This window comes from Molothrus ater, chromosome 7 (genome assembly GCF_012460135.2).
Source record: "Molothrus ater isolate BHLD 08-10-18 breed brown headed cowbird chromosome 7, BPBGC_Mater_1.1, whole genome shotgun sequence".
Lineage (NCBI taxonomy): Eukaryota > Metazoa > Chordata > Aves > Passeriformes > Icteridae > Molothrus > Molothrus ater.
The window spans coordinates 8,057,594-8,072,421 of NC_050484.2; the positions used below are offsets into that span (position 1 = coordinate 8,057,594).

At 44.2% G+C, this 14,828-nt stretch overlaps 1 protein-coding gene across 1 annotated transcript in view; it reads left to right on the plus strand.

Moving 5' to 3' along the window:
• Window positions 1-9,602: 9,602 nt before the first annotated feature.
• Window positions 9,603-14,828, plus strand: part of GLS (glutaminase) — a 59,760-nt gene continuing 54,534 nt past the window's right edge. The window contains exon 1 of the mRNA XM_036386695.2: window positions 9,603-9,961. Coding sequence (XP_036242588.1) covers window positions 9,618-9,961 — 344 coding nt within the window. The 5' untranslated portion in view covers window positions 9,603-9,617. The remainder of the gene's footprint in view (window positions 9,962-14,828) is intronic.

Consider the following 14,828-nt stretch of genomic DNA (forward strand, 5'->3'; position numbering starts at 1 on the left):
TGTAACAGACTGCCAGACCTTTTGGGAATAATCTTCTCCATCCACTTGCAGCTCTGATCTGAAAGCCTCTGAGAGCTGAAGGTTAAGCAGTTCAAGTTCAGGCTGGAAGATGCTGCTGACTTTTTATGTGAACTCTGAAATAGGCCCTCAAAGGTTATACCTGCAGCTTCATGGCACAGCTGCCTCTTATGCCCTTGAACTGACAAGGCCAGGAGGTAACAGAGGCAGGGACAAACCAGCTCTGTCCTGCTATGGGCAGGCTGAAGCCAATCTGCTCTGCTGCTGCTCTCTTTGGAGCACAGCAGTCCCAATATGGAGTTTCAGCAGTACTCAATTCAAAACTGCTCTGTGTCTGTCTGTCTGGGTGACAGCCACCTGGTGACTGTACTGCTTCTGCCTTCATCTCATGCAGATGATGTTCTTCCAGTTTTTAAGGTGGAGGTCTCAATGTGCCAATAAATGTGGCCTAGACATGAGAAGTATGCAAGAGACAGAAACAAGCTGGCAGAAGAGCACAGCTGCAATGCTATTAAAGGTGCTCATTCTTTTTCTCCTCCTTGTAATGGTTTACTTGGCAGCTCTGGAGCCAGTTCTCTGCAATCTATTTGGGGATACAAAAAAAAGGCTACCAGCCTTTTTTCAGAGCTACTGTGGGAAGAGCACTGTTCCTCACAGTTTTCTTTTTCCATACAAGCACTTATCCTGAGCCAGACTCAATGCCATTCAGGTGGGGTGTGCCAGGCATCCAGAGCCTGGCCAATCCTCAGGAAGTGATCAGCAGCAGTCCATCACACAGATCCTTCTGCTTGTCCTGAAGTACAGGGTCACTGGATTGAGCTGGTTGATGTTTCAGCTCATTACCTTCCTAAGTTAATGGTTCTTGTTACTCAAATTAGTACTGAGATGTAAATTAATCTTTTCCCTCTTATCTGTTAAATAAAGGGTATAATCTCTATATTCAGGATGTTTCTAGAAGATTATTACTCACTAGCATGTGGTTTCATTGATTAGTTCCAGTTCTAGCAATCATTAACAACTACTGGTAGTTTAAGAATTACTTCTTATTTTAAAGGGTGGAATTTATTTGCCTTTACACCAAGGCAGGTGCAGTAAGCCCTGCTAAGCAGTTACCTTTCTCTTCAATCATACTTCTGTGTAAAAAGCAATACATTCCACTGCTTGTGCTTTTTCAACTCTGAATTTCACCTTTACTGTTAAGAAAACATGTTGACATATCAAACAATGTAACTAACAGGCAAAGCAGAACAAAATGAGTCACTGTTTAGGCTATTTTTTTTTCTTTTAGACTATGCTTTCCCTATTAGAATATATCAATCAAAAGCCAGAAATACAACTTAAAAGGTAGATAACCAGAAGAAAAACTTGCAGAAATGTGCAAGGTGAGAGAAACTGGATAGAAGAATTGCATGGAAATACGCATAATGAAAGTGCAAGAAATGAAACAAATTGTAGCTTCTTGATTAAGCATGACTAATAGGGCATGTGTCTTCCTATCTTGAGAGTTTGTAACTGCTGAAGTCATGATACAGTAAGTCAATGCTGGGGAGGAAACAGAAAGGTGGCTGGATGATGTTTTCCTAACCATAATTACATGAATAATTACATGTATCTGTTCTACATGCCTTCTGGCCCAAAATACTCAATACAGTCCACTTTTTATTTGTTGTCTTGAAGCATTTTTAGCTGAAAATATCCTCCCTACCACAGCTGGGCTGCTCAACTATGCCACTCTTCTCTGACTCTGTTTCAGCAGAGCTGATCCTCAAATATCCAATGAGACTTTAGTCAAACACAGCACATACAGCAAACGGCCTGAAAACAAAACAAAAATTCCTACTGAATGCACCACAGTAGGGGCTTAGATTTGTTCTCAAATTAGGCCCATGATGTCTTGGGTGATTAGTGTAGGGTATTACAAGATTACTTTCTGTGCAACTATATGGCAGAATACGAGGTGTTCTAGTAACTGCAGAATTTGTATTTCCTAAAATCAATATAATCATATTAGTCAGATAGGCAATTGGTTTGGCCTTATGCCTTATTATAGGGGTATCTGATTGCCCAAAGCTCCATTTGTTGATCAAAGAACCAGATGAAACTTTATCTGAATATCCCAAATATCCAAGCCACGTGGTCATAGTTTAAAAACTGCCTGTGACAGGAAGGCTGTGAAGTCTGTTATCTGACAACATCCCTTTCCTGTAGTACAAGGCCAAGTGTACAGAGAGAAACAAAATTATCAGCATTTCTTGGCTACTGCTCTTCCTTTTGAGCCCTTCTACAGCATGTTAATTCAAAACACCTCAAGACATGGTTCACAGCCTTATCATGTGAAACTCCTCTTTCTCAAAGCAGAGAATGGTGACCTGTCAGTTTGTAAGCCAGCTTATTTCACTTCTGTTTTGTAGTTCAGTAGCTGTCTCAGGACAGCTGTGGGGGAGTGACAAGCCATGGCACGTGCGTGGGAATGAGGGATGTTGCCACCAGAGTTCACATCATGTTAGAAACACACCAATTTCCACATCACAGCCCTGTCAGTTGAGGTTAAAACCTAAATAATTTGGTCTAATACTGCTATGAAAAGTATGCTGAGGGCTAAAAATACTATTTAAAAGGTAGAGTTTCTTGACTTGTATGTTTTCCCATCAGCTCCTGACTTCTGTGAGAGTTGTTTCAAGCCCTGTCTGAAAAGATGGAGCATTATGGAGCAATTAAAGATAATGTGAAGAAGTTATGTGACAGCAGTTAATGTTACTGAAGCACAAATCTTTGGCTTCCACAAGTGTTTCAAGTGCACCAAATACCATACAAAATTTTTGAATGTTTTTCTTCTTGGAATTTAGGATGAACATAAACATGTTTAAGCAGTAGACTAGTTACTAGCAAAAACATGTACTTAATCCAGACTATTTTAAAACCTTGATCGCTCTGCCTTTTAAATCTTGGGATTCAGTTTTGCAGATCTTTAGTTCCCTGGCCTACTGTTGTGGAACTGTTCAAAAGTCCTTGGATAAACATTAAATACCCTTGGAGTATGAGGGTACACCATGTACTACTGGAAGAGCTGTTGGTCTTTCTTCCTTTCACCTCCCTAAGAAAGTTACATGTTTATAAAGAGAGAATTAGATGTGGGGGAAGGAGGGAAATCTTTCAAGGTTACATCCTTCAAGAACTAAAAAAACTTGTCTGTTTTCTCATTAGTCTTTATGGGATCTTTTGTTTTTGAGTAAACAGGAGACTTAAACACTCTTGCAGCTTGGGAGGAGACTGGCAACTCACAGCAGTTGCAAAGGAAGGCTGAGGACTCAATCACCTGAAGTGTACATTCCTCTTCCCTCAGTGCAGCAACAGAAATGAGAGGTGCCAAAAATATCAAGGCAGAAAAAAGCATGTGGTGTTGCTGATTAATTTGCCATTTCAGAGGTAGTGGGATTGTGTTGATGCTGGCATTATACCTTGTACCCAATCAGAGTGATTTCTATGTACTCCAGAGGAGCCTTCTGGAAGTGGAAGACTTTTAAACTATTTTGACTACCACTTATGATGAGACAGTTTCCATTACAGTCTGACTGCTTGTTTTGCTTGCTTCATTTTACCTTGTTTTGTTTTGTTTCTCTGCTTAAGACTGGATGTTTTGTCAAGCTTAAGCTTCTATGTGGCCACAGGTGTTTGTGAAAGGGTAAAACCAGGGCTTTTCCTTCATGGGACAATTTAATGGGATGCAGTTTTATGCTTTGGCCTGAAAGCTTGCATCTCTCCAAGGGCCTTTTTAATATGCTGAAATTCAGAGCTGAAAGCAACCAGCTTAGGACAAGGGGAGGATGCAGCACACACTGTCTTCTCCATCACTTCAGAGCTGAGGTGGCGCATGCAGATCATGGAATGGGTTTGGGTTGGAAGGGACCTCAAAAACCCCTCATTCCAAACCCCTTCCATGGAGAGGGCCATCTTTCACTAGACCAGGTTGGTCCAAGCCCCATCCAGCCTGGCCTTGAACACTTTCAGGGATGTGGTAGCCACAGCTTCTGTGGGCAACCTGTGCCAGGGCCTCATCAGCCTCACAAATGAAGAATTTCTTCCCAGTATCCGATCTAAACTTGTTCTCTGTCAGTTTGAAGCCATTCCTCTTGTCCTGGCTCTGTCAAAAGTCCCTCCCCATCTTTTCTTAAGGCCCTTTAGGGGCCTAATAACTAAGGTGTTAATGGTGAGCCAGTGACTGCCCAGTGCTGTGGAGCTCTGTACATGACAAGCCAGCTGGGGCCAGCCCAAGTGCTCTGACCTCTGCCAAATGCTAGCACCAATTTTCCATGTCTGTTCTCAAGAGCAGCAAGGCATGAGCCCATGGGCTGCCCTGAGCTCCCTCATGCATGCTCATCTCAGGCATATGATGGGGCAGGTGGATGATGTTGTCACTTGTTTCTTTTTGCTTGCACAAGATCACCTAGGATGATATTTGAGCACTGGGAATACAAACAGAAGATCCAAATTTGCTCCTGCTCCCTGGCCTCTGTTAATATCAAGACTGCAGTTTGAGATGTCATCAGAATTAAGCATTAAAAGTGACTGTGAGTGGAATGCATGGGGTATGTAACACTATGATTTAGGCATATTGTAATGCAAATAACATGCAGTGTGCTGGATGCAGCAAGGAATGCTTTTCTGTTTGCTGCTCAAGGTGGATGTTCTGACGTGTGAAGAATTTTACATCTGAAAAACGCTATGACTGATAATGAGAATGAGGAATGATGGTGCTGTGTCACCAACCAAGATGAAAGGAAGCAGGTTAACCAGTAGAGTAATGGGAAAAAATTGTGCCAGTCTTTGCAGGTCATCCTCAATAACTCCGCTTCTGTGATTTGCTTGCTCTTGTTATGTATGCTAGAACACATCATATGCTGTCTGCTAACCACGCTAGGAATGTCCTAGGCCCTTGTAGTCTTTTTTCATGTCACTCTCAGAAAATCCTCCAAATAGTCTTCCCTTTGAATTAATTCCTCACTGCCTCTGTTTGCCTGGAATGTGAGTGATACGAACTGAACTATTGACTCATCAATGCGCTATGCAGGGACGGGCATTTTTGATTTTATTTTTATTGCTTGTCACTTGAGGTCACTCCCTCAACCATTTCTTTCCAGTTAAATAAATCCTTTGAATGTTTTCCTCCTTGTTGGATTTCTGAGCTATGATGCCCAAACATTTGAACATTCATTTTCTAAGATTAAATAGTAACTATTTACTGCTTATGCTTCTAGGCTCAGAGGAAACTGTTCTGTATCCTCTGTACAATCCAACGGGGAATGTTTCTTGTGACTGAGCACCTTCCCCTTGAATCAATATAAAAATGTTCCCCAAAGGTGCAGCAAGTTAGCCTCACAAAAGAAAAGAGTATTCTTAGGAACTGCTGCTAGAATGTGTAGAGATACTTGAATAGATAATAGTTGTCTCTGGTCCTTAGTTCTCTTTTGGAAAGCATTACCCTGCAACAAATGAAATGGAGCCAACATAACCATTTAAAATAGTAAAGTAAACAGTTCATGTCGTAGTCAAGATAATCCTTAATTTCTGCTGCTTATCTGAGATCTGCCCTGCTGATCTGATGGGAGGATTTAACCTTCCTGAAAGCTGTTATCAGTGTATGTGCTTGAACTGGGAAGACCTCTTTGCACCTGCTTTCAGAGCCCTTTCTCCTAGGAGATTAATGCTGCTATGCCCCTTTTGGAAAGGAAAACCTCTGAAATATGGATTATTTTTAGAGAGCTATACTTGGAATATGTTGCTACAATATAGCTTAAGGGAAATACTTTAAAAATAATGCCTATTTCAAAGATCCTCTCTCTTTCTCTCTTTCTCTCTTTCTCTCTTTCTCTCTTTCTTTCTCTCTTTCTCTCTTTCTCTCTCTCTTTCTCTCTTTCTCTCTTTCTCTCTTTCTTTCTTTCTCTCTTTCTCTCTTTCCCTCTTTCTTTCTTTTTCTTTCTTTCCTGAAGAACCTTGTTGCCTGAAATTCAAATAATTTTTGTCTTACCAAAGAACAAGTATAGTTGTGGAAATTAAAAGAGAATAATTGGCTTATGGTTACTGCTGGTTGTGTAACCAACTCAAAATAAAAGCTATGGGGAATTTCAAATTTCTTTGCTCTGTGTGGAAACCATTTTGTAATTTTCTGATTCTCTTGGGATACTGTGTGAAACACAGAATGGCAGAGCAGATGGCGTGTCTTCTCTTTCCAGAGAGACAAGTAATATCACTGTGTTCAAAGGAGAAGTCTAAAGGGGGTTTTGCTGGGATATGGGAAAGCCCAGTCCAACATCTGGATCAATACAAAAATCAGTGTCAGTTTAACAGGTTTAATGTATAATGCTTTCCCAAGCAAATGGTGGTGGTTTTGATGCTGTTTTTACTACATTTCTTTTGGCTTGTTTTAAATTGAAAAAAAAAAAATCTGTCTTTAGATTAAGACTCTCTGGTATACCTGTGCCAGTGGGAGGAGGGAGAGAATCAGTGGGTGAAATGTCTCAGGCTTAGTCATAGTAGGAGCAAGGAGTGATGGCCTGAATTATGCAGCAAAAGTTCTCAGAATAGTGAATGAGTCACTATTGGCCTTGAACTTTCTGGATCTGAAACTATATTTATCATTTTGCATTGTTCCCAAGCTGTGTAGCTGTAGTCCCCCACACAGAGCAACTTGCATTTTCTGCCCTCACCAGCTAAAAACACAGACAGGGGAATTTCCAGGGAGAGAAGTCAAGGATCAATTTCTTTAAGTGAGTTTTAAGAAAAGCTTTAATGAAGAGTACCTGCAGTAGGAGATGACTAATGTAGTAATGTGAAGGCAATACTAAAAGGTTAAATACAGGGATAAGGCAATAGTGTACAAAATAATTTTTTTTTTTTTAAAAAAAGGAAGTGAGTAAAATTAAAAAGTTCCTGTAGGGTCAAGTATCACGGGGTACTGTTTTGAGAGGCAAATATTTTTGTGAATGTAGTAGCCTTTTCCTTCCCACCACCTTATCTGAAATGTTCTGAACAGAAACCAGAGCACTGAAAGGAAAGATCCAAATCATTACATTTTTCATTCTTCCACTTCTTCTCCCCCTACAGTATAAGAGATGAATTAGACAAGTTTTTGCACCAGGTTGTGGCTAAACAGCTGGCTTAGAAAAGAGTGCAGCTGTCATCCCGACAAACCACCTTGGCACTAAAATTCTGAATCTTGTAGTGTCTGCAGAACTGTGTGTTCAATTAGTGACCAAATGCAGAGTCTGGAAGAGACAGCACTCACAGTCTCTGGTCTTAAAACGGCAGGCTCTAGAAAAAATGGAAAAGGTGCTTGAGAGACTTCTATCTTTAGAGTATTTTACATAATACAATTTTAAAAATGAGAAATATTATTATTGGGCATCAGGATAAAAGAGGCAGTATTGGCTTGCCAGAAAGGACTTAGCAAATGGAAATCCAAAATTAGTTCCAGGAAATATAATAGGTAACGTAAGAAGTACATGAGAAATGCAGGTACTTTGCATTTTTGTATGTGAAGTAACTGCAGCACAGGATTACACATCCCACACTGGTATTTCAAGTTTCCTTGATCAGTGGGAAGCAAAACCATTGGTGTGTGGAGGCTCATTTTATAGGCATAGATTATCAGCTATCTTTATATCTTCCTCTAAAAACCCTCATGGCTGTTGTGACAATTTATTAGCATAGGGAACTCCTGTGGGTATTTGTGCTGCCGGGTAAGTGGAAGCACAAGGCAAGACTATTCTCCATGTCTATTTGTAGTTATCTCAGAGTGCATGAAAAATGGGCAACAGAACCTTCTCTGTTTTGTGGGGGTCTTTAAGAGGAAATTACTATGCCTAAACAGCTGAAACTTTCAATCTGGGGGGTGGTGGAAAACAAAATATCAGTATCTTTAGAGTAAAACATTTCAAATAAAGTGTGCAGCAAGAGCATTTTAACTCAGAATTGCAGCTTTTCCGCCCCCACCTCTGCCAAGCATAATAAACAGAGCAGATGAAATAAACCTCAATGCATGGGGAAATTGTTCACAAGGAAATCTAGCAGTAATAAACTCCCAGCTCCACAAGTATTTACATTTTTGATCCGAAAATTAAGGTTCCTAAACTGAGAAGACTAGGGACAATTAAAAAACTGGTTTGCATGTTGGCATTACTGAGGAAGTAGGATGACAGGAAATCTTGTCTTCTACTGTTACCCATAATGGATAAAATTTGCTAATATAGATTTGTACTCATCCAGGACAAATTTAGCAGTTGGTGATGTGAGCAAAGTTTCACCAAGTAACTGCAAAATCTGTGACTCCCAAAATGCTATATCCTGACAGCTGTGACAGAAGCTTAAATGTATATAAAGAGTGACATTTACACCTTGTGCTGAAGCCCTGCAGTTATTTTCTGCTACTCTTCTCTGCTACACTTTTGCTTTTTGGACTTCACAACCATGGGTCGGTGGCTCCCAAAGTGGGACCTGTAGGTGAGCAGCAGCAAAATTTCCACACTCTAATTGAATGTTTGATGATGTGGACATGAAGAATGGCCGCACCCAGTTCACCTAGGCAGCCAGGTGGTTGATTTTTGTGGGTTTGTGTTTGGTTTATTTATTTTTCTCAAAACCCAAAAACTTCAGACATTTGACCAAGCCTTACAGCCTCCAGAGTAAGTTTTGGCAATGGGCTATGCAGTTACCCTTTTATTGAAAGTACATGGAAACCCCTTAGGAGCTCTGCTCCTTGCCAGAAGAGTTTGACCCAAAATATATGGGAACAACCATTCGTTCTGAGGGCTTTTCCAAGGGGCTGCTGTTCCCTGAGCCCTTTCCCAGGGTGCCTGGTGGGTGATGGACACAGGCCCTGTGCATCCTTCTCTCTTTCTGGGCTGAGTACTGCAGTTGTGTCAGCAGAGGTTTAGGTTGGATATTAGAATGTGTTTCACCCCGAGGATGGTCGGGCAATAGAACAGGCTCCTCAGGGACGTGGTCACAGCCTGACAAGATTTCAAGAAGGGTTTGGACAAGGCTCTCAGGCACAGGGTGAGGTTCTTGGGGTGTCCTGTGCAGGGCCAGGAGCTGGATTCCATGCAACTCGTGCGTCCCTTCCAACTCAGCGCATTCTGTGATCCTGCCGGCACGGCGGAGGCGGTGCACTTCGTAATCAAAAACATACAGTTTTAAAAAATGGCCATATCCATGGCAACCTGAACCCGACACCGCCGCAGCCCAGCCCGCTCCCAACGCCTTTACACGTCGCAGAGCAATGGAGGGAAGGAAGGAGTGAGCAGAGGAATGAGGGAGGGAGGTGGCGCCCCGGGGCTCCCCTCAGCGCTCCGGCTCCGCCCGCTTGGGGCGCTGCTGCTCCCGCCTCGCCGGCCGCGCGCGACACCAGCGGCCCCGCGGGGAGACTCGGCCCGCGCCGGGGGCCGTGGCAATGACTCTGAGTGACGTTCCCGCTGACCAATGGGCGCGCCGTACGCCTGACAGTTAAGCGAGCTCGGCCAATGGCGCGCAGTGGGGGGCGGGCGCGGCGCGGTGCGAGAGGCGCGGCCGGGCGGCGCGGCGGGCAGTCGGCGCGGTGGCGCAGGATGATGCGGCTGTGGCGCTCGGCGCTGCTGCGGGAGCTGCTGCTGCTCGGCCCGCCGGGGGCGGCCGGCGGCGGGGCCCCGGCCCCGGCATCCGCCGCCGGGACCAGGCGCCTCCAGCCGCCGCTCGCCGCTCTCGGCGCTAGCCCGCCCGCCGCTCGCCGCGGCCCGGCGGCGCTGCCGTCAGCGCGAGGTCTGTGCACCCGCTCGGAGGGAGCCTTGGAGGAGCCGGGGAAGGGGGCGCAGGCGCCGTCGCCGACTCCCGGCGAGCCCCCCGCCGACAGCGGCCACAACAATAACCACGGCGGCGGCGGCAAGGAGGTGGCCGTAGGCGGCGGCGGGGAGAAGTGAGTGTGGAGGGGGCGGCGGGCGCGGGGGATGATGCGGAGGCGCCATGTGAGCGCCTCCTCCCACTCGCACGCGTGGTGCCTGCGGAAGGGGCCGGGCCGCGCCGGGCGGGCGCTTGCCCGGCAGGTGCGGGGACCCCGGGGCTGCCCGGTCCATCCCGGGCGGTGCGGGCCCCGCTGCCGGCGGCTCGGAGCGGGAGGGAGGCGCACACGCGTGGCGGGGGCGTGTACGCCGCTCGGGGCTCCGCTCTCCGCGGCGTGCGGCCCGGGCAGCGTCCCCGGCACCTCCGGCCGTCCCTCCCGCCTGTGTGAGGGGGTGCCGTCCCTGCGGAGGCCCGGCACAGGTGGTAGGGTGGCTTTGGTAGCGCTTCTACTTGGCTAAAAATATTTTTCAGGAGAAGCGAAAGCTGTGTCATCTCGCATTAATTATTAAAGGCAGTGTGCGTGGTGCGTAGTGCTGCCTCGGAGGTTTCGCAGCAGTGTCTTCTCCGCGGATGCGTCCCTGTGTAACCTGCCCTAGGGTGACCCAGCCTTGGCAGGGGCATTGGGGACTGGGTGATCTGCAGAGGGCCCTTCCAGCCCTAACAGTTCTGTGATCTAGTGCAGCCAGGGACAGATCCATATGTGGTGAGTACAGATGTTTGTAGGTGCTGCAGGATGTGTGCCTGTGCCGAGGTCCTTACTTACCCCTTAGTGACAAAGGTATGTGCAGGTAGTAGAATGGTAAGGCTTTATATTTCTATGAAATTACTATTTATTTACTCAGAAACTGAAGTGCTCCTTAAAAAAAAAACCACCCGAAAAACATGGGAGACAGGTGTATCAGCTCCAGTTTTTGCACCTGGTAGTGGATACCAGAGGTTGAGTTTAATGATGAGGTAAATGGTTTGACAGAGCATTCTTCTCTGTTAGTCTGCAGCACTATGCAAGTCTTGAGTATTCATTTCCTAGCACCCCTTGTCTTCATAGTCTGTACATTGGCTGGTTGAACCTGGGTACATTTAGAATCTCAGAAAACCTTTTACAAGAAGTTCGACAGCTTAACTGCAAGCCCCATGAAGACTTCTCCTTTGTGTATGTTTGAAATATACCCCATGGCATTCCTGTAGGCAGCCTGTGTGCTGATTATGGGATGGCATAATTAAAATTAAACCAAGCTGCTTTCTCAGGCTTTGCTATGCTTATTACCTGGATGAAAAGAGCAAATGACAGAAGAACCAGGTCCGAGAAAGGAGTACCTTGTTTTGACACTGAGCAAAGTCTCTGTTAGTCTAATGCTAAGAGGAAGTCTGGGGAAGATTCTACAAAGCCAGTCAGGAAGGCTTCAGCCCTTAGCTTGTTAGTAGTTCTACTTTTGAGCTGTGGTTTTTGTTTTTTTTTTTTTTTTTTTTTTAGCATGAACTTCAATATGGCAGGTGGGGAGAGAGGCTGTGACCTTGTTCTTTCCTGCTTTTCCCCCAGATGTATCAGCTACTCAGCCTGGTTCAGTGGGGTACAGCCTGCTTTAAAGGCATCACCAGTTACTTCTGCTGTCAGATGCCTTAAAAAATGCATGCCTGTCAGGTTATGTAACTGTGTGCAATATAATACACCATCATAACGGGTAGTATTTCTAAATTTATGCCCTTGTTCAACAAATATGAGGTCTCCTCTTTGAACTAGCTCTCTAGATAATGTTTTGGAACAAAAAAATATCTTTATGTAGTTGAATAGGTGTGGTTTATAAAGACTACACTTCTGTTTTCAAGCAGAAGTACTGACATTAAAAACTTAGGAAAAAAGCAGCATGCCAGCTGTGATGGGTTTTTGAGGATATTGCAAAGGTGATTTATTGAAGAGGTAACATTTTCTTAAACTGAGCTGTTAGTGGCTTCCTACAGCTAGCATCAATTACGGAAATTCTTTAATTTCTAACATGTGTGGTAAAGCTATATAATCACAAACCAGTTAAACACTTGAAATAATTTTTGGCTTTTGACAAAAGGATGTATTTGAAAGTCAGATGTTTGTTCTTTGAATCTTACTGCAAAATGAACAGGGAGAAATTCTATAAAACATCTGGCACGTAGTTACAAACACAGAAAAGGCTAGAAACTTACTTTTTGTTTCAGGTTGTGCAGGAATTCCTGTTGGCACATTAGTCAGGCTACTAGATACTTTCATTCTTACTCTTCTTGAAGCAGAACTGTGAAAGTCTTCCTTCAAGCATTTGTAAATGGTACATTCCATGTGGAAGTCATGGCTATATTAAGACAGAGTGCAGGCTCGAGAAGAAAAGTGAGGTTCTTCAAAAGACAGGTGTCTGAACTGCACTGACAACTGGGCTAAGTCAGTGCAGTCTGTATTCTGCTGATTCCAGTGCTTTGCCATCCATAGTGTCTTAACATTTGAGTGGTGTTTGACAAATGGATTGTGGACTCCACTGGCAATAGCCTTTTTCTTTTTTAGTTCGTGTGGGGGGACTATTTTTTTTACTATTTGATTACAAGGTCATGGTTCTGGGATACTGAAATAACCCATGATGCCAAAAGACAGCAGTAAGGTTTTCCTGTTTATTTGCTTTCCTAACACTCCTTGTGTACAGAGTAGGAGTTGCAAGTAAAAGCCTAAAATGTTCTGTGCAAAGACTACACAGAAATTTAGAACAGTTCAATTCCTCATAGTGAGGATAAATTATGAGGTTGGTGGCTGATGAAATAACTAGTATCCCATTGCATAACCAGATCCCCTGGTGCATTTTTTCCATAACATCTTCCACCACCTCCTTATCCCTGCTCTCCAGCCTTTACACTGTGTATCCAACTGAAACTTAATGTATTTTGGACAGGAAAAATAATTGAGCTTGAACTGAGAGTGGTCACAGACCGGTAAATTTAATTAATAGGAATTGTGGATTAAAACACAATAGTATCTAGGCCTCATGCCTGAGTTATTAAAACACAGTAGCCTAAGTCACTCCTCAGTTACAGACATGTATAATATTTAATACCTTTTGCTCCTGCTTTCAGTATAACTGTTCTTAATTTGTTTTTACTTTCAGTATAAGTGTTCATCTTGTACTGGCCAGTAAAGGGATGAAACAGTTTATGAAACACCTAGTAGAAGCAATTTCTAAATTAAAAAGGCCTTGATTAAGGTGAGAGGGAGAAGAAAAACGTGAGTGCCCCTAACTTTTGAAAGCTAAATTGGTCACTTTTTTTAGCTAAATTGCAATAGTGCTAGACATTGGTATATAGAATATCACAAAACAGTTAAAGGAAGTGTTTTTGTTTTTTTTTGTTTTTAATGACAAGGGAGGGTTAGTGCTCTTTTTTAAGGGCAGAGATGAATTCTGGAGATACTTTTCAAAATAAATTTGCTTCTGCAAGCCAGATAACAGAGGAATAACAAGTAACCAGGCAGTGTTTCATTTTGCTGACACTTCTCATGGAGTGTGGATACAATACTGAGAGATGTGAGAAACAGAAGTGTACTTTTATTTGACCTTCGATAACTTCTGTAGAGGCTAAGGTTTTGAAACTAGAGTTTAGTTTGTTTTTTTACCAGAAGCTCTTTGTTAGCCACTAAACATGTCTATCTTTGATCTAAGTTTATAAATATGTAGTTTGCTGTTGAACAATGGTAGTTCTTGGCTGCCCGCCTCTGTTCTGGGACCAGTGTCTCACTATATGAGTGGACAAAAAGCAGTTGCTGAATGACTTGACAAGTGTTGGGAGATACAACCAGGATATACAGCATCTGTAGTATGGTGACAACTTCTTCAAGATGACTGTCTTAGGTGGAGTGGCTACTGACTGTGACTTGCAGCTTTCATAGAATCCCAGAATAGTTTGGGTTGGTAGAGACCATTTAGTCCAAACCCCTCTGCAATAAGCAGGGACAACTTCAGCAGCCAGATCAGGCTGCTGGGAGCCTCATGCAGTCTGATCTTGAATGTTTCCAGGGGTGGGGACCTCTTTCCAGGTCTGGACAGCCTGTTCCAGCATTTCACCACCCTCACCATAAAATTTCTTCATTATATCTAAGATGAAGCTGCCCTCTTTTAGTGGAAAACCATTACACCTTGTCCTGTTGCAACAGACCCCGGTAAAAACCCTGTCCCCATCTCTCTTACAGAAGCACTCTAGGTACTGAAAGGCTGCACTGAGGTCTCCCAGGACCCTCCTCTTCTCCAGCCTGAGCAACCCTAGTTCCTTGAGCCTTACCTCCTAAGGCGAGGTGCTCATCCCTCTGGCCATCTTGGTGGCTTCCTCTGGACCTGCTCCAATGGTCCGGTGTCATTCCTGTGCTGAGGGCCCCAGAGGTGACTGCAGTACTCTGTGTGGGGTCTCAGCAGAGTGGAGTGAAGGGGAAAACCCCCTCCTTCACCTGCTGCCCACACTGCTCTGCATGCAGCCCAGGACATGTTTGGCTCCAGTGCCCGTGCCTGGGTCGTGTCCAGCTCCTCCACCAGCACCCACAAATCCTTCTCAGCAGGGCTGCTCTTGGGCTGTTCTTCCCCTGGGATGTGTTGATTCCAGGAGTTACCATGGCCCAGGTGTGGAACCCTGCACTTCACCTTGCTGAGCTTCATGAGGCTCACACCTGGACCAGCTTCTTGAGTGCATCCAGGGTCCCTCTGGATATTGGCCCATCCCTCAGGCTTGTCCTGCACCTCTCAGCTTGGGGTCATTGGCAAACTTGCTGAGGCTTCATTTGATCCCACTGTTGGTGTCATAGATGAAGATCTTCAGTGGTCCCTGAGGGACCATTGTTTGTGACAGTAATTGTAACCTCATTTTTATGACTGGTGTCATATTTGTTAATAATGCCTGAAACTATTATTAGCAATATTGTATCTTTATAACATTTGTTGTTCTGTAAATCC